The sequence below is a fragment of the Hippocampus comes genome, unplaced genomic scaffold, assembly GCF_001891065.2.
Source record: "Hippocampus comes isolate QL1 unplaced genomic scaffold, H_comes_QL1_v1.1 scaffold92, whole genome shotgun sequence".
NCBI lineage: Eukaryota > Metazoa > Chordata > Actinopteri > Syngnathiformes > Syngnathidae > Hippocampus > Hippocampus comes.
In genome coordinates, this window is record NW_017805379.1 from 3,310,501 (window position 1) to 3,338,484 (window position 27,984).

At 43.7% G+C, this 27,984-nt stretch overlaps 2 protein-coding genes and 8 non-coding genes across 18 annotated transcripts; 7 read left to right on the top strand and 3 right to left on the bottom strand.

The window, feature by feature from the left end:
* Window positions 1–266: 266 nt before the first annotated feature.
* Window positions 267–13,704, bottom strand: LOC109517331 (serine/threonine-protein kinase PAK 2-like). Of its 5 annotated transcripts, XM_019872438.1 has the most exons (17): window positions 13,460–13,704; window positions 11,170–11,338; window positions 10,959–11,061; window positions 9,258–9,451; window positions 9,014–9,120; window positions 8,737–8,884; window positions 8,628–8,644; window positions 8,437–8,547; window positions 8,113–8,236; window positions 7,973–8,036; window positions 7,297–7,345; window positions 6,825–6,937; window positions 5,924–6,041; window positions 5,209–5,308; window positions 4,702–4,898; window positions 2,107–2,244; window positions 267–1,464 (listed from the first exon to the last, which is right to left on the bottom strand). In XM_019872438.1, exons 4-17 carry the CDS (start codon window positions 9,433–9,435, stop codon window positions 1,378–1,380), a joined length of 1,551 nt encoding a protein of 516 aa, XP_019727997.1. In that variant the 5' UTR covers window positions 9,436–9,451; window positions 10,959–11,061; window positions 11,170–11,338; window positions 13,460–13,704; the 3' UTR covers window positions 267–1,377. The 5 variants fall into 5 exon arrangements, with proteins under 5 accessions (XP_019727997.1, XP_019727994.1, XP_019727995.1 ...); XM_019872435.1 differs by lacking the exon at window positions 10,959–11,061; XM_019872436.1 differs by lacking the exons at window positions 10,959–11,061; window positions 11,170–11,338.
* On the top strand, window positions 1,552–1,624 carry trnar-ucg (transfer RNA arginine (anticodon UCG)). Its single transcript has one exon. It is a non-coding gene; the product is annotated as a tRNA-Arg (tRNA).
* On the top strand, window positions 2,571–2,643 carry trnar-ucg (transfer RNA arginine (anticodon UCG)). Its single transcript has one exon. It is a non-coding gene; the product is annotated as a tRNA-Arg (tRNA).
* On the top strand, window positions 2,851–2,923 carry trnar-ucg (transfer RNA arginine (anticodon UCG)). Its single transcript has one exon. It is a non-coding gene; the product is annotated as a tRNA-Arg (tRNA).
* Window positions 3,145–3,217, bottom strand: trnam-cau (transfer RNA methionine (anticodon CAU)). The gene has a single exon. It is a non-coding gene; the product is annotated as a tRNA-Met (tRNA).
* trnar-ucg (transfer RNA arginine (anticodon UCG)) lies at window positions 3,380–3,452 on the top strand. Its single transcript has one exon. It is a non-coding gene; the product is annotated as a tRNA-Arg (tRNA).
* trnar-ucg (transfer RNA arginine (anticodon UCG)) lies at window positions 3,659–3,731 on the top strand. The gene has a single exon. It is a non-coding gene; the product is annotated as a tRNA-Arg (tRNA).
* Window positions 3,949–4,021, bottom strand: trnam-cau (transfer RNA methionine (anticodon CAU)). Its single transcript has one exon. It is a non-coding gene; the product is annotated as a tRNA-Met (tRNA).
* Window positions 4,186–4,258, top strand: trnar-ucg (transfer RNA arginine (anticodon UCG)). Its single transcript has one exon. It is a non-coding gene; the product is annotated as a tRNA-Arg (tRNA).
* On the top strand, window positions 11,640–27,886 carry hltf (helicase-like transcription factor). Of its 5 annotated transcripts, none has more exons than XM_019872434.1 (26): window positions 11,640–12,127; window positions 14,931–15,130; window positions 16,726–16,892; window positions 17,689–17,813; window positions 17,902–17,984; window positions 18,054–18,125; window positions 18,925–19,116; window positions 19,807–19,881; window positions 19,965–19,989; window positions 20,069–20,120; window positions 20,845–20,912; window positions 20,987–21,022; window positions 21,092–21,208; window positions 21,851–21,945; window positions 22,050–22,193; window positions 22,535–22,691; window positions 23,660–23,731; window positions 23,818–23,953; window positions 24,772–24,951; window positions 25,483–25,598; window positions 26,082–26,263; window positions 26,337–26,462; window positions 26,610–26,722; window positions 26,836–27,016; window positions 27,323–27,403; window positions 27,489–27,886. In XM_019872434.1, exons 2-26 carry the CDS (start codon window positions 14,936–14,938, stop codon window positions 27,630–27,632), a joined length of 2,934 nt encoding a protein of 977 aa, XP_019727993.1. In that variant the 5' UTR covers window positions 11,640–12,127; window positions 14,931–14,935; the 3' UTR covers window positions 27,633–27,886. The 5 variants fall into 5 exon arrangements, with proteins under 5 accessions (XP_019727993.1, XP_019727989.1, XP_019727991.1 ...); XM_019872430.1 differs by lacking the exon at window positions 11,640–12,127 and adding an exon at window positions 12,786–12,996; XM_019872432.1 differs by lacking the exon at window positions 11,640–12,127 and adding an exon at window positions 14,189–14,356.
* The last annotated feature ends 98 nt before the right edge of the window (window positions 27,887–27,984 follow it).

A 27,984-nucleotide genomic window follows, 5' to 3' on the forward strand; every position in this document is an offset into this window, starting at 1 on the left:
TTGTTCGCCAATTTTGCTAGAGATTGTTCGTGAGCACAACACAGAAAGCCAGTTGTTTGCTCAAAAATAACTTGCTGAGTTGTTGTTCAACCAGGTAATCTTAAAAAAAACTTCCCAATGCATCACATAAAGATGTTTATTGAAAGGGAAAGGCAAACACACAAATCAATACGCACATTAAAAAAAAAAATCTGATTGCCGATTCATCTGAACGGCAGTGTTGAAAGGGGCACTGACAAATGTCAATAACAAGAGTCCACGCGGCATTTACGCATAATTTACCAATTGCTTTATTCCACTCCATTCACTTGTTGCATGAAAAACATTTTGTTTTAAATTATAAAATTCCTCTATCAGCCTGCTTTGGTCCGTGGCCACATCATATGTAACACAGTGCCTGCCGCATTATGCAAACAGAACAATTTAAAAACACATTTAAATCTGACCAGTGATTGTCTAAACTGTCAAGGGATACGTTTCTATCAAAACAATGGAAATACTGTACCACCTGTTTAATTTTCAATATTTGGATGCAAGGACACTAAATATTCTTGAGTTACACATGAAACAAGTCATTTGGAATTTTTGTTGTGCATTCTATAAGATATAAAATAAGTCTCACACAGAGACACACACAAACGAGGCCTCAAGGACAAATTATGGGACAAACTAAATTTTGAGCAAAAGAAATTGTGAGGAAAAACATTTTTGTTGGTAGTATGCATGGATGTGTTTGAATCAGCAGAAACAGAGCAGTACAAACCTTTGAAATGTCGTTAAAAAAAAAAGTAAAAATTATTTTTCAGGTGGTTTGACTTAGCACCAGAATAGCACTCTTTGGTTTAAATTCACACAACCATCCCAAAAAGTGTATTATCACATGGTCTATAATTCTTTTCATTTATGTTTTTAGGAAAATCAATTCTTTAATGGCTTGTATACAAATGGGCGTTTCTCTGGAGTAAGTTTATTCACCCATGACATGTTGATGCAGAAACGGCAGATGGCGGGTGTTTGGGTTCCTTGATTTCTCCATATGCCACATACACACAGTACAGCGTATGAATTAAAATGCTTTGATTGTCTTGATGGGCGCCCACTCCCCCCTCCCCGCCCCCTGGCTAATGATTCATTTTGACACCTGAGTTCTTAGGCTAAACCCCCAAAATAAACGAGGGCTGGCAGGAAAGGCTGATAATAATGTATCCCTGATCTGTGTGTGTGTGCGCATGGGCGCATGGGCAGGGTGATTAATTTAACCAGTTCAAATTGCACATGGCGTGTCGAGAAACGCCGCGCAAATAAGGCACCAAGATGAAAAAAAAAAAAAAAAAAACACTGACACTGGGTTTTTAAGGGAAGTACCCTCTTGCATACTTAGCGGTTGCTCCTCATGGCCTCCTTGGCAGCCAGGATGAGAGGAGTCAGACTGGACAGGGGCTTAGCCAGCTTCAGGAAAGGATGCTGCGGACAAAAAACAGGCACATCGACAATTGCCCTCTTTTTTAACCTTTTAACGTCACAAACTTGACTGTGAATGACTGAAGCAGTGACCATGTGGCCTAATGGATAAGGCGTCTGACTTCGGATCAGAAGATTGAGGGTTCGAATCCCTTCGTGGTTGTCTTTTACACATTGTGATATCATCAATTTCTCTCCAAAAAGTCACGGAAAAGTAAAGCAACAACTGAAGATTCGTATGATCGTTGTCTGTCACAATACTTCCACAGTGACGATGCAATGTTAATGTCTCAACATGCTGTACTCCCCAAAATGTGATGCCTTTGGAGCTGCAAAGTTTCTGCCTGATGCTAGCAGTGCAAAAAAATGAGAATTTCTGGCTTTTATTTTGAAAATTTGGAGAATGGGAAGATGCTGAAGTTGAAATGGGATGAAACAATTGAGAAATGTCGAAACTGGAGATGAATAAAATTAAATAAAATTAAGTAAAAAAAAAAAAAAAATACAATTAAAATTTAAAAAATTAAAAGTTCCAAACTGAAAAATTGGAGCTTTAAATTTTAAATGTGGGGAATGGGAATAGGTCTCACAATGGCTTGAATCAGCAGAACAAGTTTTTGAGACATGGGTGTGCATTAGTGGTACCTGCAACAGTTCTCGGCCCGACCCTCGCTTCTCCACGTCCATCTCCAAACATCGCGACAGGAAGGATCTGAAGACGGGGGACAGCTTCTCTGGACTTTGCAACTCCGGAGTGCCATTGGTGGCGATTAAATACAATGCCTAAAAGACAAACGCAGCAAGGTGTGAGGAAAAATTTGAATGATGTCATTTGTCCCGGGACTAATAAAATACTATCCTGCATATTCTTTGTTAGTCGTGGAGGAACTCAGTTTAGCCTGGGTTGTTAGCGGAAGAAGTTGCTCGCCGCATGTGCATGTACACACGCGCTTCAGGTGCATTTTTCATAGGCATGAACAATTTTTCATCAGAAATGTCTGGGTGCGCATCAACCAATTGTCGGAACGTTGACTTTTTGGGGCTGCAAAATGACCAGGCGTCAGTTCCAAAAAACCCTGGGATATTAAAATGCTGCTTTGAGATTGTGTGACCATGTGGCCTAATGGATAAGGCGTCTGACTTCGGATCAGAAGATTGAGGGTTCGAGTCCCTTCGTGGTCGTATGATATCGACCCTGTGTCACTCTTTCTTATGGGGGTTGTTTCTTATTGGGTTGCAAGTTGTCTTGGATTGGACAATGCGATCATCTTGTCACCTTGGCGACAAGTATTAAAATCTCCAATGAGTTGACTGATATTTTGGGCTGCTAGCACGAGACGTAAATTCCAGAAAACACTGGCATATTTAAATGCTCCTTGGTGCCTGTGTGACCATGTGGCCTAATGGATAAGGCGTCTGACTTCGGATCAGAAGATTGAGGGTTCGAGTCCCTTCATGGTCAGATGATGTCTACCCTCTATCACGCTTTCTTTTATTGAGATCGGATTGCAAGTTATCTTGGATTGGATGACGGGATAAACTTCTCATCCTTGGCGAGAAGTATTAAAATCTGCCATGAGTTGATTTATGCTACATTAAGACCAAGTGCAAGGTTCGCGTTGCTGGTGTCATGAGTAACAAAATAGGCCTTCCCTCGAAAAAAAGGTTTAAAAGAAACACGCTTGCCCCGTGTGAGGATCGAACTCACGACCTTCAGATTATGAGACTGACGCGCTACCTACTGCGCTAACGAGGCTACATGACTAGTGCAAGTCATGATTGGATGACAGGCAGGAACAGTTTTTGATCACAAATTCGGCTGCTTGAGCACGTATCAACACATTTTCGGAAAGTCGACTTTCTGACGGAGTCAGTTACAGAAAACCCTGGCACATGTAAATGCTTTTGCAGACTGTGTGACCATGTGGCCTAATGGATAAGGCGTCTGACTTCGGATCAGAAGATTGAGGGTTCGAGTCCCTTCATGGTCGTATATCTCCACTCCGTGTAATTCTTTCTTATATTGCAGTTGGACTGGATTGCAAGTTGTCTCGTGTTGGACAATGCGGATCATCTTGTCACTATGGCAACAAGTATTAAAATCTCCAATGAGTTGAGTGATTTTTTGCGCTGCTAAAAAACGAGACGTAAATTCCAGAAAACCCTGGCCTATTTAAATGCTCTTTGCAGACTGTGTGACCATGTGGCCTAATGGATAAGGCATCTGACTTCGGATCAGAAGATTGAGGGTTCAAGTCCCTTCGTGGTCAGATGATGTCTGCCCTTCATCTCTCTTTATTTTATTTAGATCGGATTGCAAATTATCTTGGATTGGATGATGGGATAAACTTCTCATCCTTGGCGACAAGTATTAAAATCTGCGATGAGTTAACTTATGCTACATTGAAACCAAGTGCGAGGTTTGCGTTGCTGGTGTCATGATTGACAAAATAGGACTTCCCTCGAAAAAAAATGTTTGTAAAAACTTGCCCCATGTGAGGATCGAACTCACGACCTTCAGATTATGAGACTGACGCGCTACCTACTGCGCTAATGAGGCTACATGACTAGTGTAAGTCATGACTGGATCACAGGCAGGAACAATTTTTGATCGGAGAAAGTAAGCATGCATCAACAAATTGTCGGATTTTTTTGGGCTGCAAAATGACTTGGAGTCGGTCCAAGTGAACCTAGGCAAATTGAAATGCCGTTTTGAGCCTGTGTGACCATGTGGCCCAAAGGATAAGGTGTCTGACTTCGGATCAGAAGATTGAGGGTTCGAGTCCCTTCATGGTCGGATGATGTCCACTCCGTATGTTTTTTTTTTTTTTAATTATATTTAGATTGGATTGCAAATTGTCATGGATTGAATATTGGGGATAATCTTGTTATCCTTGGCAACAAGTATGAAAAACTCCTATGAGGTGACTCATGCTACGTTCAGACCAAGTGCGAGGTGTAGCCATTGACGAAATGTGACTTTACGTTTGGTTATGTGAAGCACCTTGGGTTGCCTTGTGTATGAAATGCACTCAAAAAATAAAGTGGCTTTGCCTTTAAGTCTGTGTTGAGCCAGTCAAACAGGTCATGGTCAATCACAAAGGTATTTTTTTTTTTTTCCCCCCAAAAAATGTTAAAAAATGACTCAGGCAGCTCGGTTACAACGACAATTAAAAAAAAAAAAAAGTCTGAGTTGGTGAATCCGAGACCCCCGAATATGCGTCGATTCACTGTACTCACCCTGAGAGGGTTCTCGTTGAGATAGGGCGGCTCTCCCTCCACCATCTCGATGGCCATGATGCCCAGAGACCAAATGTCCACTTTGGGCCCGTAAGCCTTCCTGGTGACCACCTCAGGAGCCATCCAGTACGGCGTGCCCACCATGGTGCTGCGCTTGCTCTGCTCCGGCGTGATCTGAGCGCAGAAGCCAAAGTCGGCTGCAAAGACGGACGGACACAAAGACACTTGGAGCAAAAAGCTGAGATGGAGGCTGTCGGGACGTTTGAAGCCCAAAAAAACCCACAAGCGCCGGACCCACCGAATGTCAACAAATACAAATGCATGCAAGTTTATACTTATACTTATTGTATAATTGTGATTTTTTTAAAAAAATATGAATATCCAACTTGTTCCCCCAAAATATTCTCACATTCTTGAAACACTCTCCTTCAGAAAATTGTAAACGTATTCTTGTAACATTTTTCTCCACCTATCTTCATTTGGAATTTTCTTCATCTTCATGCTTACTGAGTTTAACCGATCCGTCCATTCCCAGCAGTACGTTGTCGCTTTTGATGTCTCGATGGATGACCTGATTGGCGTGAAGAAACTCCAATGCCTGCAGGACCTGGATGCAAACAAACAGCATTGGCTCCACAAAGGTGTTTTGTTTTTTCTTGTTTTTTTTTGCGTGATCCCAGTGAAGACAGTCATTTGAAACTTTAAAACAGGTTTGAAACCATAACTTACAAACCTAATTTGATTTTAACACCCTAATTTGAAACCATAACCTAATTTTAACACCCTAATTTGAAACCGTAACTTTGGCTTGAAGCACTAATTTGAAACCCAAACCCTGTCTTGAAATTCTCATTTGAAATGCTAAGCAAGTCTTGGGTCTCTAATTTGAAACCCTAACCCTGTCTTAAATAGCTCTAGTTTGAAACCCTTACTCAGGCATGGAGGCCTAATTTCAAACCCTAATCCAGACTCTACACCTTTAATTAAAATCCTTGATAGAAATGTTGAAACATGACTTAAAAGATGGCCACTACACTGAATAAGTTTCCCAAAGAGCAAGCATGTGACCATCGTGTCTGAATCAATGAAGCGCCAGCTAGAGTGTTTCCATGACGATAGGCTGCGGTTACAAAGAAAAGAATCCCCGGCATATTTTCCAGATTGCGTCGTCGCTCAAGAGTGGAAGCGGACCCGAAGTGAAATGAGCGTCGCCGGTACAAACCTCTCTGCAGACGGCTGCGATCTGGGCCTCGTCCATGCACGTCTCCGTCACCACGTCGGTCAAAGAGCCACCCGCCAGGTACTCCATCACCACAAACAGCTCCTCGCCAACCAGGAAACTGCAACACGAAATGCACAAGCTTGATATGTTGATTCAAAAACACCCCATTTCAAACCTTAACCCAGACTTGACACCAAATTCAAAACCCAGAACCCAGAATTGAAACGATAATTTCATACGTTTTATGTGATATTCACTGACAAAGATGAAAACAAAGGACATTTTCGCTATAGTTAGTTTTAACTAACTATAGTTAGTTTTAAAGCACTTTGTCAACATAAAATGTTGTTTCAGTTAGTTTTCTTTTTACTTTTAAAGCATTTTTGTTTTTAAGTTCATTTCGGAAACAATTCCAGTTTTAGTTACTGCATTAATTATTCGCTAACTCAGATAATTTTGCTTGAAACTGTAATCCTTGAAACAATTACAGTGATCCCTCGCTATATCGCACTTCATTCATCACAGCTTCACTACATCACAGTTTTTTTTTTCCACAGTACTGTATTCAGAAAAAAATGCCGAATGACTCAGAGGTTTTGTACATGGCTGTACGCATGACTGGTTCCCGGCGCGACGTCAACCAATGACAGCGCGAGTGGATTTATCCCGTGTTACCTGCGCATCTTTGCAGCCTCGCCCAACACCTTCCCTTGTGTCTCATCACGCGGTTGACTCTGATCAGTGTCTATTCACGCTGTTGACTCTCTGATCAGTGTCTCGTCACACGGTTGTGTTTGCTACGTGCGTAATTTTCAAAAGCCCAATATCCATTTTTTAATTTGAAACCATAATCTTGGATGCCTAAATCCAAGTTGGTTAGTTGGTGCTGATTTCCTTGTACCTGTCTACAAAGTTGACAATGTTGGGATTCTTCATCTCCTTCATGACCAGGATCTCGTTAATGATCAGCTCTTTCTTGGGCTGCTTCTGCAAATTGATCTGCTTGATGGCCACCTGCGCGGCAAGTACAAAGTCCAACATACACTTCAATACACAGAACATAGGTAAAAATATTTTCGGCGCTGTCGGGCGGAAATTCAAACGTGTATGTTCAAGTATGCTCATTCCGAAAAAAATAAAATATATATGTTGTTGGTCTGTCCCCATGTCATCTGTTATCCATACGCAATATAATCGAAATTTAGGAAAAGCGAGGTGCCGCTGTACAAGGTGGTGTTCATACCAACTTGAACGATACGGGGTTGAATAACTCAAACAAGAAGGCGTTTTTGGAGATTTTCTGAAAAGAGTCATTTTGGCGACACTGACGATCGAGATACAGTAGGTCACGATACAGTATTGCAGTTGCATACCTCCTGCCCTGTAGCAACATCTATGGCCGTGTAGACGGTTCCAGATGCTCTGTAAGTACAGAAAAAGCAAAGCAACAGTGATTAAAAACACGCTGCATTGAAATCCCGCATTTGAAGCCTCGGCTCGAAATCCTGATTCGAATCCCTAACCCAGGATTCAATCAGTAATTTAATTTTAAAACTGGAACCAACAACCCTGTGCATGAAACCCCAATCCAAGTCTGAAAGCCTCATTTGTAAACCCAAACCCTTGATTGAATATTAATTTGAAATCTTTGTCATTACGTAAAACTCTAATTTGAATTGCTAGTTGAAAGCCTCATTTAAAACCAGAACCCTGGCTTGAAACTGTAATTGGTTCTGGATACCCCAATGCAGACATTTGAAGCCGTAACCGTTAGGTTAGCAACACTTAGGGCCTTTACTGAGACCTAACCCTATCTTGAAACCTTAACTCAGGATAGTAACCTGACTGGAAACCCTAAACCAGGTTTGAAAGCCAAATTTAAAACCCGTAAATTTGCTTGAAACCCTAATTTGAAAATCCAACTTGAAGCGCTAATTTGGCATCAAAACCTACTCCAGGTTTGAAACCCAAACCTTTGCTCGAAACCCTAATCAAGGATGTCAAACTCAAGGTTGGTTCCACATCTCCTCCAGAAAGTTATGTCCTCACCCTTGTCCGATCTTCTCGTATCGAGTGTATTTCTTCTTGGGATCTCCGATGCTAACGATCGTTCCTAAAGGACAACAAACATTAAACCCAATCAGTTTCTTCCACGCGGCGTCATTTCACCAGGGAGCGGGCTGTCTTACTGAGTTTCTCCATGATTTCCTCATCCGTCATTTTGCCGCCTTTCTTCTTCTGCCTGTCGGCCGCCTTGGAGACCGCGTCGCCCTCCGGAGGCGGGAGAGGGTCGATCACTGACCGCGTGTAAACCTGAGAGATGACCAAAGGATAACTCATGAGCATGCAAATGAGCTAAGGCCTCCACCAAGACCAAACTGTTCACCCGTAAGCGGGCACTCCAATCCACTTGCCACAATATTCAGGCTTGAATATCTTACTTAAAAACCTAACCCTGACTTGATGAAACTATCATTTGAGATGCACTCTACTGCTCTTTTCGAACCACTCACCGACTTGGTGTGTTCCGGCCTGGGTGCCACGACGGGCGGTGGCGTGTCGTCGTCATCGTCGTCATCAGCGTCTTTGCCGCCCGGCGAGGAGCTGCTGGTGACCTGCTTAACCTGCACAGCCCGAGGAGGAGTACGAGTTCGTGAAGCAAGTGACAAGCGTATTTTAACCTGACCGATGGGCGGGCACTCACCGACGGTGAATCTTTATCTGCGTGGGTGGTGGAACGAGGCAAACAAATGAAGGTTCTTGTTTGCAAACGTGTGATGTTATTGCAGAGAAAGGAAGGTGAGGAGACTGACCTGAGGCTGAGAAGCTGAGGTACTTCTGCTTCCCGCTGGTGGAGTCATAGAACTTGAGGATATCCAAGACCGCCTGGGGATTCTGCTTCTGTTCAGATTTGCTGATGTTGGAGGTTTGGAGGAGACGGGCCCATTGCTCCGGCATGCCCTGGAGATCAGAAATTAGGGACTTGAGTCATGAAACCTGTCCCTGGCTTAAACCCATGACCTCTTGCCCTTGCTTGAAACCTTAACCCTGACCGTGTTCTGATCTAAAATGTTCATGCTGTCCCCTTACCGTGAACTCTCCAGTGACGGCATCAAAGCCCACGTGGATGGTGTGTTCAAAGTCAGACGGGGAGGAGATCTCCGGCCTATCCTTGTCCCGGTCCTTCTTCCTACCTCCTGCAAGGCAATATGTCCATGTTAACTGGTTAGCTGCGTGCGTGACTTTATGGTAGATGTGTGCGTGTGTGTGTGTGTGTGTGTGTGTGTGTGTGTGTGTGTGTGTGTGTGTGTGTGTGTGCGCGTGCGTGTCTAACCTTTCTCCGAGGCAAAAATTGAAATGATCTTGTTTCTGGATTTGCGCTCCTCGGGCACGGACGGAAGCGGCCGAGAGCTATGATTGGTCGACTGGGAGTCCTTGGCTCCTCCTCCTTGGCTACTCATCCTGACAGGGGGGGCGGGGGGCTTGTCCTCGCACAGTCCGCTGTCGCACATCTACACACGCTTGGACCTGGAGAGAAAAACACACGCAGAGATGAATTGAGCATGCACAACAGTTTTTTTGTTTGTTTTTTTTTAATCAAATCCGAACTGCGCTGGCTGATTTTCTGTATTTTAATAACAGCGGTGAGGAGATCTTTCCCGAAACCTGAAAACAACAACAAAAAATGATCGCAACATATCATCCATTCAGCAATGCAATTTTGGACCTTCCGAATGATCTACAGGATGACTTGGAGCCAGTCACCTCATCTGAAATAATTAGCATTCTACATAGTGCATTAAGTACAACAGTTTCGGATGGAAAGAAATGTGCACCTTACAAAGTGCATTAAGTACAACAGTTTTGGATGGCAAGAAATGTGCACCTTTCTTCCATCCAAAATCCACAAAAAAAAACAGAATTCTTAATACATGTCTTTCGTCATCATGACACCGAGTATCCGAGTATTGCCAGTCAAATGAGGAAGGTCACGATTGCAGGGTGTTTGTTGCCGGCGGTTGCCAGTCAAATGACGAAGGTCACGATTGCAGGGTGTTTGTTGCCGGCGGTTTTGAATAAAAGCTTTGCAATATATGCCTTGCTGTTTGTTTGAAGCCCTTGAAAAGTGGAATGTTTCGAGCTCACTTGATGAGGTCCGTGATTACACTTCAAATTACAAACACCAGAACGAGGACAGGTATATTACGTGTTTGGCCAACTTTGCACGACCCTGGATGTCCCAGTGGCAAGCATACCGAGCAAGAGGATTTTTTTTTTCTCCAGCTAGCTGGAAATACCGTCACGTTCCATTAGACTTCACCCAGTCCCTGTCAATGTTCTTGTCGTCTAACATGTCAGTTCTGCAAAAATTCTGGATGAGCTGTCTGTTGTCGGTAAAGATAGACTGCAAAGTATTTCCTCCTTCTGTGATTTACAACACAAAAATTATAGTGCTATACCGAAAAAATATCAGTGACATGTCACCAGCTACTCGTCACTGTGACTTTTCATCACGTTGGTGTCCACATAAAAAAAAAACATCAAAGTCACACAACCCCGAATGACAAGAGCATGAGTTTTATAGAAATGAGAGTCTCCTCGTGTAGCTGCATGTTGTCAGCCACAATGAAAAGCAACAAACCACAATCAGAAAAACCAGAAGCGCTTTCATGGCCTCGTAAAAGTGGCCTTATTTTTTTTGCTGTGACATCACAAACAGGAAACAGGAAGTGTTTTGTGAATTGGATTAAAAAAAAGAAAGAAAAACCCAAACAACAAAGGAAAAAGACTTTAGCATGATTTTCCAAAAAGGCCCTTCATCACATGCCGACAACCCATAAAGCCAAAACGGACATAGAAGCGACCACTCTGCTGATATCATTCACCTATTCTTTGACGATGGCGACCAGGCACTAACCTTCTGATGCCTCTTCTGCGTCTTACAGAAGACCCGAGAGCCGTGTTAGTTCTACGTCCCTCTTTCTTTGCTGCGTTTACCTACCACTGAGCGCCGTGGCTCATGCCAGCCCCTTACCTTAACACTTTTTGCAAGGCAGGTCTGAGCTGGCCGCCTCATTCCACAGCGACGGTACACTAAGCAAGTGTATACTTGCCTGGGCCCGGATAGGATTCCATAGCTCCGGGGCACACACACATAGAAAGAGTGATTCCCTATTGTCAATCTGATCTAATGATCTGAGTCGGGCCCGAGCGATAAAAATGAGCTAATAGTGCACTCGTCTGACCTGTGAGCGGACAGCATGCGATCAGTTCCCACTCAGTGATGAAGTCGATGTGGATGTGAGTGGTTGTTCGCCTCTATATGTGCCCTGCGACCCACTGGCGGCCAGTTCAGGGTGTAGTCCGCCTTCCACCCGAAGACAGCTGGGATAGGCTCCAGCACCCCCCGTGACCCTGTTCAAGGATAGGTGGTGTTGAAAATAGATGGATGGATTTTTTTAGAGGCTTTCATAGTTAGAAGCATGTCCCTGCTGATGTGCATTTCTTATACAGGGTTCTACATTACGAAGACATGTCCTTCAAAATCTATCTGGATCAGATGATTTTATTTTGTATAACCACTTGATGAATTCAACACACCATTTTTTTTCCCAGGTGGTGGAACCAGCACTGGTCCTGTATATTCATGATATAATATGATAAGTTTCAATGATTTCATACAAAATATTTGGTCCCTTCTGGTAGCATCTTGGTGCCAAACACCAATGATGAACTGAGGGGAGGAGCTTAATTTCAGGCCATAGCTTTGTTTAGTAGTAAAAAGTGGTTTGCCGCCATCTTGTGGCAACTACAGGCAATAACAAGCTTTTTTTTTTTTTTTATGTGGGAGTCAATCACTCACAGGTTCTAGCAACTATTTATCAATTGACATGTGGAATTTTTAGACCTGGGCTGTCCTGTATGCGTCCAAGCCAGTATTTTGATGAGGTTTGAATTGGATTCATTGTTCTGCCCTAATTTTTGACTATTTCCCACCCTCATACACATTTACACACAACACACCAAGCTGTTTACAGGATGTGACCAGCGCAGTCTCTTTGTTGGGCTTCTGTAGAAGGAAATGGTGTGGAGGACTTCCTGGAAGTTGCAACGACGCCCGTGCACTCGCGCCCAACAGACTGAGACACAAACACACCCACACATGACGACTTGACTCCTGCGACCGCTCCGGTCACAACTCATGTATATAAACACCACCTGGCTGCTCACCTCCACATCCTGTTATTCAACCACACAACACTGCAAAAGCCGGCGTGTTATCACCTTTTTGCCCCTATGTTCTGTACAGGTTTCCAGTTTCTAGGGTGAAAATGGTAGTGGCTCTAATGCAGACCAGGCCATGATCTCCTGTCGGAAAAGACCCAACCATCTATTCTTGGGCGTCCAGTCCAGAAACAAGTGGTGCTAGTGGAAAGCAAACCTTGACGATCAATAGAGTATTGAAATAGATACGAAAGAGGAATTGAGTGGTGAAATGTTAACTGACAATTAGTTTATTATTTCCAATAATTTGGTCATTGTAGGTCATTGATATTTGGGTGTTGTAGTAATTTGTGAATTTAAGTTTGTAGCCCCCTGCTGCCCTATTTGAGATTGACAAAGGTTACGTAATCGGGAGTTCGCCAGTTTGAAGAAGAAAGAGACAAAAGAGGCAGCAGTTAGTTTGAGGGGAAGGACGAGAGTTTGAGCGGTCTGTCAGCAAGTTCTTCATTTTCTCATGACGGTATGTCAGCACGACTCACTCACTCACTCACTCACTCACTCACTCACTCACTCACTCACTCACTCACTCACTCACTCACTGTGACTGACAAGTACTTGTCAATTGGAATTCAAACATTCAATGCGAGCACAACTGTACTCATCAATTATGTTTTTCGACACAGTCTACCGAGGTTTGCGAAAGGACGCTAACACGGAGATGGAGAATTTTCAGATTTTATGTCCTTCACTCCTAGATGTAGGCGTTGTGGGCGTAAAGAGGGAGGCTGATAGATGTCGAGGCCTCCCGTCAAGTTTGCTTCACCGTCTGCACACCCCTGCCACAACTTGTAATTGTACATTTTTATTCTTTTCAAAATGGTGTTTACCACCGATACATAAGTGGGGAATCCAAGTTGCCACACTTCAATTGTCTCGTCACGTATTTCTGAACTAAAAGAAAACCTTTGCGATTATAATCACAGTGACTTGGCTCTGTCATGACTGCTTCAACAAAAACTGATCCACCTTGGTGACTGCAGTCCTTTTTTTCCCATGTACAAAAAGTAGCAAATCAGAGAACAGCAATGTTTTGGTCGTTCTGGTCCAAATCGATGATAATAGGTTTTTGTGTCCACTGACTGGTAGGGACGTTGATGAGTATTGAACAGACGTGAAAGCCGTCAATCTAATCAGAAGGAATGCTTCAAAAAGAACATTCATTCACATGGCGCAGGATAACAATTCCTTGTTTCGGTGTCGGTCAGCACAACGCGTGACTTGTAAACGAGAGAATAACCATTCTAAACTCACCGGTTCACTGTCAACGACAAAAAAACGGGATGCACTTGAATCAAACTCCTCAGACTCCGCCCCCGTTTTCTTTGCCTCAAAATACGGAAAAGAAAAAAAGCTGTCGATTTGAAGCTTCTTTAATGCTCTGGGTGTGTTAATACGGCATCGTTTATCGTTTTTTTTTTTGTCCTTTTCTTTCTCCTGACCTCTCCCTGCCTTGGCGTTTTGCTCAGCCCCGGAGGAGGAAGAATCCGTTGCGTGGAAAGGAAGCGGAATGTCGTACATATTTGGACGTCGCAGTTTCCGTAGCAAATGCGGAACGGCGCGGAAACCGACAATAGATTGTTGCATTCATTGACATCGGAAAATAGCAGACACTATTCGTGGCAAAGTGGGTGAAGTGTTTACAATTAAATGCCGTTAGACGTGCCTAGTAAGAACGATAGTTTTCGGAACTGAGTTTAATGCTGTTATTAAATCAAATTGTTAACATACAACTTGCTGCCTTAAAAAATCATATTTTAAACCCGTGTATCCTGGGCTGGCGGAATGTTTTGCTGTGACGTCACGAGGTGCAAGCAAACGCAACTGTAAAAGAGCCTCCATCATCACTCACGTCGAGAGCGCTTTGGGAGGGGCAAAATGGCGACTGTAAGCCAGGGGCGACACTAAAGTCGGGAAGGCGTTCATGACAAACACGCCGTACACTGTTGTCGCCAGCCGAGTCAGACTCGCTGTGCCTTGGCGTTTTGCTCAGCCCCGGAGGAGGAAGAATCCGTTGCGTGGAAAGGAAGCGGAATGTCGTACATATTTGGACGTCGCAGTTTCCGTAGCAAATGCGGAACGGCGCGGAAACCGACAATAGATTGTTGCATTCATTGACATCGGAAAATAGCAGACACTATTCGTGGCAAAGTGGGTGAAGTGTTTACAATTAAATGCCGTTAGACGTGCCTAGTAAGAACGATAGTTTTCGGAACTGAGTTTAATGCTGTTATTAAATCAAATTGTTAACATACAACTTGCTGCCTTAAAAAATCATATTTTAAACCCGTGTATCCTGGGCTGGCGGAATGTTTTGCTGTGACGTCACGAGGTGCAAGCAAACGCAACTGTAAAAGAGCCTCCATCATCACTCACGTCGAGAGCGCTTTGGGAGGGGCAAAATGGCGACTGTAAGCCAGGGGCGACACTAAAGTCGGGAAGGCGTTCATGACAAACACGCCGTACACTGTTGTCGCCAGCCGAGTCAGACTCGCTGTGAAACGTGCGAAACAAGGCTGTGTATCAAACCGGCGTGCTAAGCTAACGCGCCCAACGCGCTAACCACCCATCAGCCGCCGTACGCGAATCACAGAACGCCTTCAGTAATAGCTGCTAGGTTAGTCCGGACTTGAAACAGCTCATCCTCCCCACTCCGAGCTGGAACCCCTCCTTGCCTTTCTCCGTACTTCACTGACTGAATTTATATGTGTAAACATGTGTGCAGGCGGAATGGCTTTCCGTAGGAGCTGGTTCAGTTGGGACAGGTACAGTGAGGTGGACCTCTTCACCGAGCGCTTGGACCAAAACAACAGCCTCTCCCAGGCCATCCGGGCCGCCGCCTCTGACGAGATGGACGCCGACGGCAACGTGCTGTTCGGCCAGATCCAGGGCACCGTAGTGGGCCTCAAATATTACAGCGGGGTGGTGAGCATCCACATGAAACCCTCCCACCATAAAAGTGGTCAATACATGCTCTCTTTTGCTCATTCATCGCCAATAATTACATCATTCTTATTACGGCCTGCTTTGAAGCTTTGGCAACCCGTTTACCAACTGTAGTTAAGATATGTCCGGGCCATATGCCTTCTTAAACTTGCTTCAGAAAGTACAGTGGACCCTTCAAAGTTGGAACATAACCAGCATGTGATGCTAATACATCAACAAATTTTAAAATGGGTTAGTTATCAATTGCGATGATCCAAGTGGAAAAACAAGCCATAGAGCCCATTCAGATGGTGACACTGAAATGGTTGTAATTTCAAAGCATTTTCCCAACCGTGAGCAATTTTCACTGAAACCGTTTCGTTCTTTATAAAAGCACAAAAATGGTGCACTGCCAACTTAAGAACAGTTTCTTCTGTTCCGAGGAACCAGGAAGTGTAGCTGACCGATTCATCTGCCAGCCAATCTTGGCTCTTTCATTTGGGAAGTCAAATCAAAGGTGGCTATTTTGCCACATGCTGTCAACTGGAAATGACATCACAGTTGCTGGCTCGGGTGATGACCAATCACAGCTCAGCTTGTAATTATCCCATGACCAAATTGAGCGAACGGCTGAGCCATAATTGGTCATTACCTGAGACTGCAACTGTGATGTCATTTTCCGTGGACAGCAAGTGTCAAAATAGCCCCCCAGGAGATACAATACACTACATCTTTATTTATATTGTGCTTTCACAACATCTGTAGCTGTAACAAAGCACTTTACAGAACGGTTAACATAAAATAACAAACTATATATAACACAACGTAACATTAGACATGGACAGTCATCCCGCCTCTCGAAGTTAAGATAGGCTCCAACACTTCTTCAACATTGTTTGATAAGCGGGATAAAACATGAAAATGGATGCATGGATATTTAGGAGTTCACAAAAGCACAAAATAAACCAAAGACAAAGGAAAACACGAAAGTTGTCGAATACAGCACACGTAAATTGCCCTCTAGAAATCACTTATCAATGAAAGTGATGTGTTCCAGTGTCACCGCAATCACAAACAGCCCAATAAAAAGACAATGTAGATTTCAACACGGTCACTTTTTAGCCTGTTATTCAAGTGTAAAAAAAAAAGTTAACCTCACTTGTCGATATGACATTGGTACGCTTAGCTCACGTCCCAGGAAAAAAGTCACATTATCTCAAGAGTCAATTATGAATGGAAATAATTTGGTCCAGAATTAGACTGTACCCATCATTAAGCCCTAATTTCACATTCCTTCAAAAAAAAGTTAACCACTGTATATGCAAAGATGTCTTCTCCAGACACGTATTACAAATTACCGGTACTTTGATTTGAGCAGCTAGGACAAGAGACGTTGAATTGTTCATAGGTGTGATTGCGAGTGAATTTGTCTATACATGCCTTGTGATTGGCCTGCAACCTGTACGGTATATTTATGGCACATCCCAGCTTTTGCCAGCCAATCGCAGACCTTTACGTCCCACTGTGGATTTTTTTGGCTGCATACGCATCTGACTGCTGTATAACCAACGTTAACGGCATCACTCTTTGAACAGGTAAACCAAGGCGAAATGGTGGGCCTGGAGCGTGAACCCCATAACCTTTACGACCGCAACGCCATCATGGTCGCCAACATCTACGGCAGCCAAGTTGGCCACATCAGGAAAGACCTGGCTGAAGCCATGGCGTACATCTTGGACCGCAAGTTGGCTAAAGTAGAAGGGTGAGATGGGACTTTGAAGTGAAATGTAGAATGCAAATTGTGAAATTTTAAAATAGCGAATACCTGTGATGAGGATTTTACAATCTGTAGTGGCAATTTGGGGAATGTGGTAAAGAGCTTGTGATGTGTCCTAAATGAGCTGAAGTGTTTGACATTGGAATGGTTTGAATTAGTGGAGGAATGTGGAAGCATGAGCGGCATAGTGGGCGACTGGCTAGTACGTCCGCCTCACAGTGCAGAGGCGCAGGGTTTTGTTTCCGGCTCCGGCATTCCTGCGTGGAGTTTGCATGTTCTCCCCGTGCCTGCGTGGGTTTTCTCCAGGTATAATGAATGAATGGAAGGAATTTTTGGAAGTTGGAGCTGAGTGAATCAGATGAGAAATGTATGGAAAGATTAGATTGTGAAAAAAAAGACATCTTAAATTTTAATTTTTTGTCAAAGGAAATGCCGGATACGGAAAAAGGTGTGAATGTGGGGAATGTGGAAAACATTTACAATATTAAAGAATGAGATGAATGTTTTGAAGTTGGAATGGTCTCAAGTGAATTAGTAGCGACATGGAAGAATGAGTTAAATATCAGAAAAAAAGGATTCAATTAGATTATTTTCATGGCAATTGTGGGAATATAAAAAATAGTTGCCTTGATGCCCTGCACGAGCTGAGAATTTTGACGCTGGTTGAGAGATCTGGAGATTTAAGTACAAAAATGTGTCATAATGATGAATAACTTTTTTTGAGGGGGGCGGCATGTACTGGTTTGAATGCTCTTCAGCAATTGTCACATTTTTCTGTCAGCGTGGTGCACTCTTCGACAAAGAACAGATTCTCCATGCCTGTGATTTTGTCCTTCTGGGGAAAGGAGGAGAACAAGAGCGCCGTCATTCAACGTTTGGCATGCTATGGGTACAAACTCATCACAGGTGGCGTTCACCGCACTCACCTCTTGGAATAATAGATACTTTGTGTGCATTAGATGTCGATTACTCTTGTGTGTGGTTTTTAACTCAGGTGCGAATCAGAAGCTGTCTAGCTCCGGAGCTGGGATGGCCTTGAATAAAAGAGGCATGACGGTCCTTCTCACGGCAGAGGAGGTTAGCTACATGGCGCTAATATGTTGCTGCTACCGCGATTTTTATACACGGTGTCTTTGACTCTTTCAGTTGAAGAACGCCTTTGACAACCTCTTCGAAGGCCTGCTGGAAAGTAAAGATGGTGAAAAGGAAGCAGCTGAGGTATGAGCACAGTTGTGTTGAAGGTATCATGTCATAGCCGATTACAGGGATGGGCAACTTTACTGTAGAGGGGGCCACGTAGGACCACGCACTTCCCAACGGATTTTTGACAAAAATTCCCTTTTAAATATGGACAAAATAGGTGCACATGTGCAAAATAGTTGCTCTTAATAGATATGATTTTTAATAATGTATTTTTCAGTGCATGCATAGAATAGATTCACTATCCTCAGCCAACAACAAACTGTTTAAAGCAAACAATTAAACTTTTAAATTAAAAATTTTTTCCCAGTGCAAAGGGGGGTCTCTTGCATAAAATCCCATTCAAGGACGGCACAAAACTGCTGAGAAGCAAACCCAACAGAAGTGCAACAACCCATTTTGTGCATTTTTTTTTTCTCACAAAAATCAACTCACTCAAAATCATCTTTTTGTTTTATTTATTTATTTATTTTCTTTTTGCAAATTAATCACGGGGCCACTCAGTGCCGTCCACGGGCGGTTTCATTCCCCTTGCCAATTGTAATGCTCACTGGTGTTTTTATAGACTATTAAAATAATAAGTAGGCTACATGAGGCTATGTTTACCCTTCTTCCATTCACCATTATAAAATTGTAAAACAGCTTTTATCGTTATTAGAAACACTTTTATGGTCAAAGCCACCTCGTATATTGAATGGCCCTCGTATATCACTTGTCTGTATTAAATACAAAAACATAGTGAAACGTCATTCCTTCAGATGAAGTCCTCGACTCTGTTCAATATCAGCCCGATGTGCCCGCCATATTGTTTCCACAGTCTGTGGCCACGCCGCTGCTGCCCCACCAGCGGCAAGCGCTGTCGTGGATGTGCGCCCGCGAGAACGAGTGTGTGCTGCCGCCCTTTTGGGAGAAGCGCGGCGAACTGTACTACAACACTCTGACGTGCTTCTCGGCCAAAGAAATACCCGAGAGGGTCCTCGGCGGGATACTGGCAGACGACATGGGACTGGTGAGTGGACGATATCTTGCTGATAATAGTCGAGTCGATGTCGATTAATTGATGATGTCATTAATATGTGAATGCTTAAAGGCACACATCAACACACAAATCCTCACACACTCACATCCGAAGCCGCGCCAGCAGGCCCTGCCTCTTAGAGACACATATATAACAGACACTGTATTTATTTATTTATTAAAAATAATAAAAATATGAAAACCTTTATTCGTCTCACAATGGAGAAATTCCCCTAAAGGCACACATCAACACACAAATCCTCACACACCGACATCCGAAGCCGCGCCAACAGGCCCTGCCTCTTACAGACACATGTAACAGACACTACGATACGCTCAGTACTTTCCATACATTTTGTGTTATGTATGTATGTATGTATTTATTAAAAATAATAAGAATATGAAAACCTTTATTTGTCTCACAATGGAGAAATTCCCATTTTACAGCAGCAAAGTTATGAAAGGAAGAAAGTAGAAGAACAAAAAGTATAGGAGCTGCTGTAAAGTCAGCCACTCTCGCGGCGCCATCTTGAAGTCACAATAACATAATAACAAATATGCTTATGATTAAAGCATGTGGCAGGGGTAGAACTATGTAATCGATGTTTTTATATTGTGGCTTTTCACCGATTGTGAGTGGGTCCGTAACAACCCTTCCGATCCACTCCCATTTCTTTACCAGGGTAAAACGCTGACGACCATCGCACTCATCCTCACCAACTTCCATGACGGAAAGCCACTGCCCGTGTACAACCGCGTAAGTGGCACGCTAAGCATTCAAGCTCCGGATGAGCAGAGCAGTGCGCCGTTTCTAATGTTGTGTTTGCTGCGCGTTTACAGCAGGAGCAATCTTCACCTCGAAAAAGTATGACTCGCACACTTCAAACCAATCTCCCAAGTTTTTGCCGAAGACAACCTAACCTAACCGTGTTTTCACTTTGTAGCTGATGGAGCCGGACCGAGTGGCGCGGTGGCTCACGGTCTACGCTCCGGCCTGTATGTGTCACACTATTCCCACATCGTTGTCAGAGCTCATATTGGATTTCTTAGTGCAGGTGTATACTGTTCCTGATGAAGCTGAAGTGAAGTGCGAAAATACTGTTTTTTGCGGGATGGTTTAAAAAAAAAAAAGGAACAACATTGAAATACAGTAACACAGCTGGCCTCGTTGTTCATCGAAAAGCCAATGGGACCTTTTGCAAAGTTTGAGCAATAACACTGTGGTTAAATTGAGTAAACTTAAACAGAAACTGTTCTTCAATAATGATCAAATCAAAATAGACATCTAGACATAAAAAGGTAAATAAAAAAAATGCCTCAATGTTTTTATTAAGACTTCTCAACAAGTGATTGCAAATGCATTAAACTTAAAAGTAAAATATAACTGAACTGCTTAGGCAGTGATGTTTTTTTTGAGGGGTGGGGGCATCCAGATACAGAAGACAAAAGCACAGTCTACAACCAAACGTGGTGACTGTGACAGGAAAAGCTCGGGATGATATGATTATGAGATGGTGGAGAGTCAGTAGGGCTCGAAACATACGGGCAGGTTGCAATTTGTTTTACAATGTGGTCGATGGGAAGAGAAATGCGGTCAGGGTTATCTTAAAGGAAGACTGAGCGTTGAAGCTGAAATTTGAAATTGAGGGTGTTATGTTGAAAGGGTGGGCACCCTTCATCCATTGTTGTCACTAATCGAACACTCATCTTCTTGTGCCAGGGTCAACATGGAGCAATCTTGTTTTACCTCACCAAATGTCAAGGACGCAGCAAAGCTGTCAGAGAAAGGTGGGACCTTGAATCTTAACCAACTTTTGTCGCGGCTACCGCATAGATTTCAACACTTTGCTCCACCGTTTCAGGCAGAAGAACGACAAAACCCACCAAGCGGAAATATGGTAAGTGCGCATCGTGAATAGTCACATCTGACGTTTTGAAGTATTTCGTGTTAACGCGATGTCGTGTAGAGGCGTCGCTGTTGCTGGAGGATGGCGACTTTGCCTCTGCGCTGTGCGAAGGGCTGCCGTCGTCGACTAATTCCTTCAAGAAGAAAAAGAAGAAGAAGAAGGCCAGCTCCATGCTGGGTGAGATACTAAGGATCGAAAATGCTTAAATCTAGTGGTGTAAAAAAAGAAAAAAGGAAGCTTTGCAGTTGGAAATTTGATTTAAAAGATGAAGATGCATCGAATCACATCGTTCCAATTTAAAATATATCAAAATAAATATGAACTCGTCTTTTAATGGAGAGATATATCTTCTACCGACACAGTAGTAACCACTTGAGGGTTTTTTTTCTCCGCCCCCCCAAATATGATGTCACAAGCCTGGCACACCGATCTTTGGGCAGTTTCGTGGCTGCGTGCTGCTTAGGATCGTTGCCCTGTCGGAAGAGAACCCTTCGCCCGAGTCTGAGCTCCTGCTCTTTGGAAACAGACATAGTTGACCAGCTAATGACTTTTATAATATCAAACGTATTATATGTGTTCCTTTTATTTTGAAAGTTGTGCTTATATTTAGTGACTTTTCCGACCCCTCCAGCAGTTATTTTTCCAAGAAAACAGAAAGTGACAATGGTGGCCCTCATGTTAACATTTTTAATTTCCTCCATGGTGGACGGAAGAGCGCAAAGAGGATTTGAATCTGAATTTTGTTGGTAAAATAAAAAAGATTGTTGCAAATATATTAGTGGTCTTAATTTGAGCCTGGCGTGTTTTGTCTTTGAACAGCTCAAGATTACCACGCCGCAGAGAACCCTAGCGAAGCTGTATCAGCAGGGGCGACTCTCATCGTATGCCCGCTGTCAGTGCTCAGCAATTGGCTGGTAGGCACGGCCGTCACCGCTCTTACCGTCTAAACTCGCAGCCATGACAGCAGGATTAATGGAAAGGCATGCATACGCGTGCGTGCGTGTGTGTGTGTCCGCAGGACCAGTTTGAGGAGCACTTGCGAGCCGACGTCAAGCTGAGAGTGTACATGTACCACGGCCCCGACCGCAACAGGAGCACCAAGTTCCTTTCCTCTCAGGATGTGGTGCTCACCACCTACAACGTGCTCGCTGCCGACTTCACGGTAAGGATTTTTTTTATCCACCTGCCACGTTTTGTTTTTTTTCCCTGGCTCGCTCTTCTGTATGGACGGCTGCTGCCGACTTCACGGTAAGGATTTTTTTTTTATCCACCTGCCACCTTTTTTTTTTTTCCCTGGCTCGCTCTTCTGTATGGACGGCATTGAGGGTGGAATGGAGGAGCTAAGTTTATTCGCCTGGGATTTCAATTGAAGTTATGGAGAGTCTTTGTTCTTTCTAACATTTGGTGCTATTTCCATTTGAGTCAGGATTTTTTTTTCAAATCAAGCTTCAGTGCAATATTCATGATGTAGAGCATGTCTGATGGGAGCACCTTTGTGTTCAGAGTAAGAACAGGAGTCTGCATGATGTCAGCAGTCCCCTGCATGACATCAACTGGTTGCGGGTGGTGCTGGACGAGGGCCACGTGGTCCGGAACCCCAACACACAGATGAGCAAGGCCGTTCTGGACCTCAAAGCAAAGCGACGCTGGATTCTGTCCGGTACACAAACACACACGCACACCTAACAGAACTGCAGGCAGAATCATGGTAAATGTAGTCCTACGACTCGCTGAATGCTGCGACCATCCGAACGGTTCCGGCCGCGTATTTCCAATGTCGCGATGTGGGATTATATTATTGCGGTCTATGTGACTAAAATTACATTCATTCCCATTTAGTGTCACAATCACATGTGGGGTTCTCAGTCTCATCTGCATGTAATATGTAGTATTTTGTCAGACCAAAACCCGAACTGCCTCCTGCTTCCGTGTCTAAGAATCATGGGAAATGTAGTCCTATGAGCCGAAATCGGCACTCGCCAACGCAAGATGAGCTTTTCTGGCGGCATGTTTCGATTGTTAAAATGTGGGACCAGACCTGGCGGGAGGTAATCCACACAGCCGGCTTTTCCAGTAGCTGCCAGAACCGAGCAAAAAATAGTTTAGATAGTGGTGAGTGCACTGACTTTGTCTCCAGCTGTTGAACTGTCAACCAAGATAGCATTTAGCACGGTGCAATTAGAATAGACTATTTAACATACAATGCTTTGCAAAAATAATGCTCCCTCCAAACCAGTGCAACTTTTTTTTTTTTTTTTTTTTTTTTTTTTTTAACAGACCCATTTATTGAGTTTGGGCCAAACAGTTCGGTGTGCCCAAATCAATGGTCCGTAAAATACAGCAATTCAAAGTTAAATAAAATTGACTGGATTATAAAAACAGTGTAAGACACTCTTAACATGGACATTTTTTTTTTTTGCTGACCACTTGAGGGAGCCCTCATTTTGAGATCACTGGCTCATCGAAGAATTTGGAGCATTCTGAACTCAAATGCTTTGAATGGGATAAAAGATTCTCAGAATGTTCAGAACTCCTGCGATGCAGTTCCTTAAAACATTTGAATGGGGATAAAAGAATCTGAATGTTCTGAACATCTGTTCCAATGCCTGCAAATCTGTCTTTTTTCAGCTGTTCTTTGCCGAGTATTCTTTGACTTGATAGACAGACCGCTGCAATCTGGAATATTCCACCGTGGCGGAGGTCTGCGCTCGACTGAGTGCCATTGTCAGCCGTCACGGCGGCGCACGTGCGTTAACTGACGTCTCCTGTCCGCTGTCCACATCCAGGGACGCCCATTCAGAACAGCGTGAAAGACCTTTGGATGCTGCTGGCCTTCCTGCGCCTCAAGCCGTTCGACGTGAGGGAATGGTGGAATCGAGTCATCCAGAGGCCCGTGACGCAAGGAGACAGGGCCGGCCTGCAGTAAGCCCACTTTTATTTCTCAGCTGTGTTCACCGCAGAAGCCTTATTCTCACTATCATCAGTGTTTTTGTTTTTTAAGGGGAAATCATCTCTGAGTTTTGGTAGAATTTTTTTTTTTTTTTTTTTTTTTTAAGCCTTCCATTTTCTGAAAAAGCTCACAGCGTGCCTTAAAATCCGATGCGCCTTGTGTATGGTCATTACGGTAATATTTCGACCCCCAAAATGGCTCCTTGCTCGAGACATGCTGACAACTGCAGAGTTCAAACTTAAGGCGATCGGTGATGCAGTTGAACACGGAAATAGAGCAGCGAGCGGCAAGAGAGTTCAACGTTAACGAGTCAATGTTATAACTTGCTGTTGGTTAAGTGAACTGTCGCTGCTTTATTAAAAAAGTTTTACTGACATCTGATCGTTCTGTTGGTGTTTCCTTGAGCGTAGCGCCATATTGTGGATGTATTGTAGATGTCTGATAATGCGGTGAGCTTTGAGCGTAGCGCCATCTGGTGGATGTATTGTAGATGTCTGATAATGCGGTGAGCCCAATGTATGAAAAAAATTACAAAATAGGCCATTTATTGAAGTTGCGCCTCATAATCCAGTGCACTTTTTAGTGTAGAAAATACGGTATTATTTTTTTTAAGGATTATGTACTGTAGTCATTAATTAATAATTAAATTGATGATGAAAATGCAATATAAAATATATTTTAAATACAGAAAATATAATGGTAATAAACTACCATATATATATATATGAATGATAAACTAACACAAAATAATAAAATATCAAATTAAATGAAATCTGAATTTGTTTGTCAGGAACCTGCAGACACTGGTGAAGTGCATCACGTTGCGGCGCACCAAGACCAGCGAGGTGAACGGCCGCCCGCTGGTCACGCTGCCCGAGAAGAGCGTGTGCGTGGAACAGGTGGAGCTCAGCGCCTCAGAGCGCGAGGAGTACGAGCTGGCACACAATGAAGGAAGGCACACCATCGGCAGGTATATTGATTATTAAAAAAAAAAAAAAAACATCATCATCAAAGACAAACACTTAGCTTTTTTTTCCCTCCTCTGTTGGGGAAGTCGTTGAATAGAGCGACTTTTTCTTTCTTCACAGTCGTGTTGTTAGTATTAGCAGTGTGTGTCAGCGTGCATGTATTTTAAACTTTGGACGCTGCAAAAAATGTTTATTTATACAAAACAAAACTTGTCCCGACAACTAAACTCCACTTCCTCAATAAAATCACTGCGTCACTCAGCCCTTTCTTGATGGTATTTTGTGTGTGTGGTTTTTTTTTTTTTTTTTTTTTATAGAGCGACTTTTTCTTTCTTCACAGTCGTGTTGTTAGTATTAGCAGTGTGTGTCAGCGTGCATGTGTTTTAAACTTTGGACGCTGCAAAAAATGTTTAATTATACAAAACAAAACTTGTCCCAACAACTAAACTCCACTTTCTCAATAAAATCACTGAGTCACTCAGCCACTTCTTGATGGTATTTTGTGTTTTTTTTTTTTTTTTTTTTTTGACTAGATATGTTGCTGAAGGGACAGTTTTGAGGAATTATGCGGATGTGCTGGCCATCCTGATGAGGCTGCGACAGCACTGCTGCCACCCTGACCTGCTGTCTAAGACCGCCTCCGATGCAGGTACGCAGCACCTCCTGCAACTGTCAGCTGGCACGGGCAAAAAAAAGATTAAAATTCTTCTTTGCGAGTATGAAATCGCAGTGTTATAAGAAGCGAAATTATTTTTAGTAGACAAATTTGCGATCTTGCGAGAAAGAAGTTGTCAACTTGTATTTTTCAAGACAATGTGCGATCTTAGAAGGAAAAATTCTGAAAAGTAAAACCCAAATTTACTTAGAGTCTTAGATTTATAAGAATTGAATTGTATTTTTTTCTCTTGAAATGATTGCAATTACAGAAACGTTGCGATTTTTGGAAAACACACCTTTAAAAGAATTAAGTCGTATTTTTTAAAATTTGAAATAGCCACTTTTTTCCTTGAAAATGAAGTTGTCGATTTCTTTTGCCGTTTTAAGAAGATTGCTAGAATGCAAGGCAACAACAACAAAGTAAAACCAACCGTGGCCTCAGTTGTAACGCTTTCCCCGTTATGGCCCCTTGCAGGCTTGGCGGCCACGCCGGCCGAGCTTCGCGAGCACCTGATCGAGAAGCTGCGCGTGGTGCTGGCAAGCGGTTCGGACGAGGAGTGTTCCGTGTGCCTGGACTCGGTGCGCCTGCCCGTCATTACGCACTGCGCCCACGTTTACTGCCGCCCATGCATCGCACAGGTCATCGGCACAGAGCAGGTATGCCAGAGGTCTCGCCTACTTGCACTTAATAAAAAGACTCGCGACTTACTTGTGACCTGTGCGCATACAGGAGAGCGCCCGCTGCCCTCTTTGTCGGAGTGACATCAAGATCAACGAGCTGGTGGAGTTCCCGCAGGAGGAGATGGCGGAAGGAAATGGAGGAAGAAGTCCTGGCAAGTGGAGGACCAGCTCAAAGGTAATGCGCCGCTCCAGACGCAACGTGCGGTTTAGGACAGCCCTCACTGCCCAAGGCACGCAAGAGAGAAATTCACGTTCGACACTGTGTGACAGTAAGCATGCCCGTTTGGTTGCTAATGGTGTCGCTACGTGTGTGCGTGCGCAGATCCAAGCGCTGATTGGCAACCTGCTACGTCTGCGACGTGAAGACAGCACCATCAAATCTTTGGTGGTCTCACAATTCACTCGCTTCCTCACCATCCTGGAGACGCCGCTCAGGTACCACTTGCTCTCACACACACACACACGCACACGCGCGCGCATGCACGCGGGTCCGCCTGTCAATCATGTCCGAAAGGCCGTCCATCATGATGTGACGTTGTGCGGGTTAGGGAGCACGGCTTCAGGTTTGTGCGATTGGACGGCACCATGAGTCAAAAGAAGCGCGCCCAGGTGATCCAAGACTTCCAGAGCGTGACCCCAAGCAGCCCCGCTATCATGTTGCTGTCGCTCAAAGCCGGTGGGGTGGGACTCAACTTCACCGCTGCCTCCCATGTCTTCCTCATGGACCCTGTGAGTAGAACGTGTGTGTGTGTGGGGGGGGGGGGCAGATTTGGATAACAGTCCTGTTTTATTATTTTAAGGGAAAGTGTGCTATTTTTATGAAAATAAACTTACTTTTCCTAGTCATATTTTTAGGAATCTAAACTTATATTTTTGTCAGGAGAAAATAAAATCCAAAAAGTAAGATGGGGAAGCAAAGCATTTTTTTTCGTGTCATTTGCTGTCTCTTTAAACAAACGGGAGGAAAAATTTGATTGAAATCAGATGAAATGTGAAGGCTAAATCCTGCCCAGCTCTTACTTGGTGTCTCTTTAGGCATGGAACCCAGCCACAGAGGAGCAATGCATCGACCGTTGCCACCGTCTGGGTCAGAAGAGAAAAGTATTTGTAACTAAGGTGGGAAAATTGGAGAAAAGCTGTATTTTCGAATCCTAAATAAAATATAGACCGAAAGATATATATATATGTATCTATGCTGCAGTTCATCGTGAAAGACTCTGTGGAGGAGAACATGGTGAAGATCCAGAGGCAGAAGCAGGAGCTGGTGGAGGTGGCGTTCGGCTCCGTGGACAACGACCGCAAGACGTCGCGCATTAACGACATCAAGGCGCTTATGAAGTTGTAGAAAGTGGACAAGTGTGCACCCCTCTTTCTCTCTTTTCTCGTTTCCGACGTTGGCCATTCCAAACTGAAGTCCAATCGTTGCCATTTTAGAATCAAGGACCCAGTCACACATATTCAATTCAGAGGAGCGGGGAATCCAATTGTCAAAAACAAAAAGGAAGCCATAAATGCTCCAAATATCATGTTCATAAAGCTTTCTTTGGCTGTATTTGAATAAAAAAATTCCTGGGCAGCACGTCTGCCTCAGTTTTGGGATTCTGGCTTCCAATCTCAGGTACACTTGCTTATGCATCCCTGAGCTGTGAGATTACAAGTGTGTGTGTGAGAGACATTGTCCAAAGTGAAGAGTTGTG

Excerpts from the sequence above, each read along its gene's own strand:
- LOC109517331 (XM_019872436.1), bottom strand. The coding sequence starts at position 9,435 with ATGTGCGACAGCGGACTGTGCGAGGACAAGCCCCCCGCCCCCCCTGTC. Across the intron at positions 9,121-9,257 it reads AATTTTTGCCTCGGAGAAAG|GAGGTAGGAAGAAGGACCGG; the intron begins GTTAGACACGCA and ends ATTGCCTTGCAG. Across the intron at positions 7,346-7,972 it reads TACGAGAAGATCGGACAAGG|AGCATCTGGAACCGTCTACA; the intron begins GTGAGGACATAA and ends CTGTACTTACAG.
- hltf (XM_019872430.1), top strand. The coding sequence starts at position 12,789 with ATGCGAGCACAACTGTACTCATCAATTATGTTTTTCGACACAGTCTAC. Across the intron at positions 18,126-18,924 it reads GTGAAAAGGAAGCAGCTGAG|TCTGTGGCCACGCCGCTGCT; the intron begins GTATGAGCACAG and ends TTGTTTCCACAG. Across the intron at positions 19,990-20,068 it reads GCAATCTTCACCTCGAAAAA|CTGATGGAGCCGGACCGAGT; the intron begins GTATGACTCGCA and ends TTCACTTTGTAG.